The sequence below is a fragment of the Seriola lalandi genome, unplaced genomic scaffold, assembly GCF_002814215.2.
Source record: "Seriola lalandi dorsalis isolate HSWRI2012SDOR001 ecotype SW California unplaced genomic scaffold, Sedor1 jcf7180002054564, whole genome shotgun sequence".
In the NCBI taxonomy this organism is placed as follows: domain Eukaryota; kingdom Metazoa; phylum Chordata; class Actinopteri; order Carangiformes; family Carangidae; genus Seriola; species Seriola lalandi.
In genome coordinates this window covers 537,338-538,983 of record NW_019525117.1, presented here as the reverse complement: position 1 = coordinate 538,983, position 1,646 = coordinate 537,338, and the positions used below count along the sequence as shown (strand labels likewise).

The window sequence follows — 1,646 nt, the reverse complement described above, 5'->3', positions numbered from 1 at the left end:
TGTGTGTGTGTGTGTATGTGTGTGTGTGTGTGTGTGTGTGTGTGTGTCTGTGTGTGTGTGTGTGTGTGTCTCACCGCAGTGTGTCTCGTCGCTCCAGTCGTCACAGTCGTTGTAGCCGTTACACACCAGTTTCTGGGGGACGCAAATCCCTGTCGCACACAGGAAGTGGTCCTTCCCGCCGCATACAGCTGTCAACCAATCAGAGAGAGGGTGGAGCAGTGATGTCACTGTGACACCTGACCAGATTTGAGTTTCACGCACCAACGTGTGTGTGTGTGTGCGTGTGTGTGTGTTCATGTTCACTCACATGGTTTCCCTTTGATCTGTCGCGGTGTGTAACAGGCAGGAGGGGCGGGACCTGCTGTTGTCGTGGGCGATGAAGGTGATGAAAATGATGATGATGGTGGCGGCGAAGTGGAGGTGACGTTGCTGAACTGAGAGCAGCGCAGGAAGTCGGGCCAGGAGGCGTTGAACATCTGGAGGACGGGCTCGCAGCCTTCCCTCGCCGCCTCACAGAACGACGCACAGGGCAACACGAGCTGTCTGCACACACACACACACACACACACACACACACACACACACACACACAGACAGACACACACACACACACACACTTGTCCTACTTACAGTGTGAACAGCTGATATTCATGTGGAGCAACAAACTTGTGTGTGTGTGTGTGTGTGTGTGTGTGTGTGTGTGTGTGTGTGTGTGAGAGATATCCAGTCATCATAGATTTAGTTACTGATTGATTAATATTGATTATTGATCTATCAGTGTTTAACTGTTTGATTCAACACTTTGATCAATAACCAATCGATTCATGAATCTGCTTATTTGCTGAATTTTAAAATTTGAACACCTGCAGTTCGTCCACACCTGGAGAGACTCCACCTGCTGAGGAAGATCATGTGAGAGGATCAAAAGCTCCGGAGCAGGTCAGTCCTGAGCTGCTGAATCTACGACTGTGACGGTGATTTCAGGAAGGTGTTTACATCTCAGAGCTGCTTGTTTCACCTGAGTCATGTTATGTTACTTCCTGGTTTAAAGAAGTGTGAAGGTGTACAGGTGTTTCCTGTGTTGCTGTGTTACCTGTTGTGCGTGGCGGCGGCGGCGACACACTCGGGCAGCGCCAGCGAGCAGCCGAACAGCATGATGTGTCTGTAGCAGGAGAGTCTGCTGAGGTAGCTGAAGAACCTGAGGGACACGACAGGCTCAGTCCACACTACAGCTGTGTGTGTGTGTGTGTGTGTGTGTGTGTCTGTGTGTGTGTCTGTGAGTGTGTGTGTCTGTGAGTGTGTGTGGTTACCTTAGCAACATGTCCACCTCTGAGCTTTTCACCACGGAGACGGAGGAGGACAGCCATGTTTGATTGTAGGGCAACATGTGACACTGAGGCTCCATGATCAGCTGACAGCTGCCTGCAGAGATCACCATCATCACCATCATCATCATCTTCATCATCATCACCGTCATCATCATCATCATCATCATCACCATCACCATCATCATCATCATCACCATCATCATCATCATCACCATCATCATCACCATCATCATCATCACCATCATCATCATCACCATCATCATCATCACCATCATCATCACCATCATCATCACCATCATCACCATCATCATCACCATC

The 1,646-nt window shown here is 49.5% G+C and overlaps 1 protein-coding gene across 1 annotated transcript in view; it reads right to left on the bottom strand.

The window, feature by feature from the left end:
- Nucleotides 1-1,646, bottom strand: part of corin (corin, serine peptidase) — a 22,058-nt gene that overhangs the window by 11,296 nt on the left and 9,116 nt on the right. Inside the window, exons 4-7 of the mRNA XM_023416436.2 lie at nucleotides 1,311-1,422; nucleotides 1,094-1,198; nucleotides 308-543; nucleotides 75-188 (exon numbers count right to left, since the gene is read on the bottom strand). Of these exons, the coding sequence (XP_023272204.1) occupies nucleotides 75-188; nucleotides 308-543; nucleotides 1,094-1,198; nucleotides 1,311-1,422 (567 nt within the window). The remainder of the gene's footprint in view (nucleotides 1-74; nucleotides 189-307; nucleotides 544-1,093; nucleotides 1,199-1,310; nucleotides 1,423-1,646) is intronic.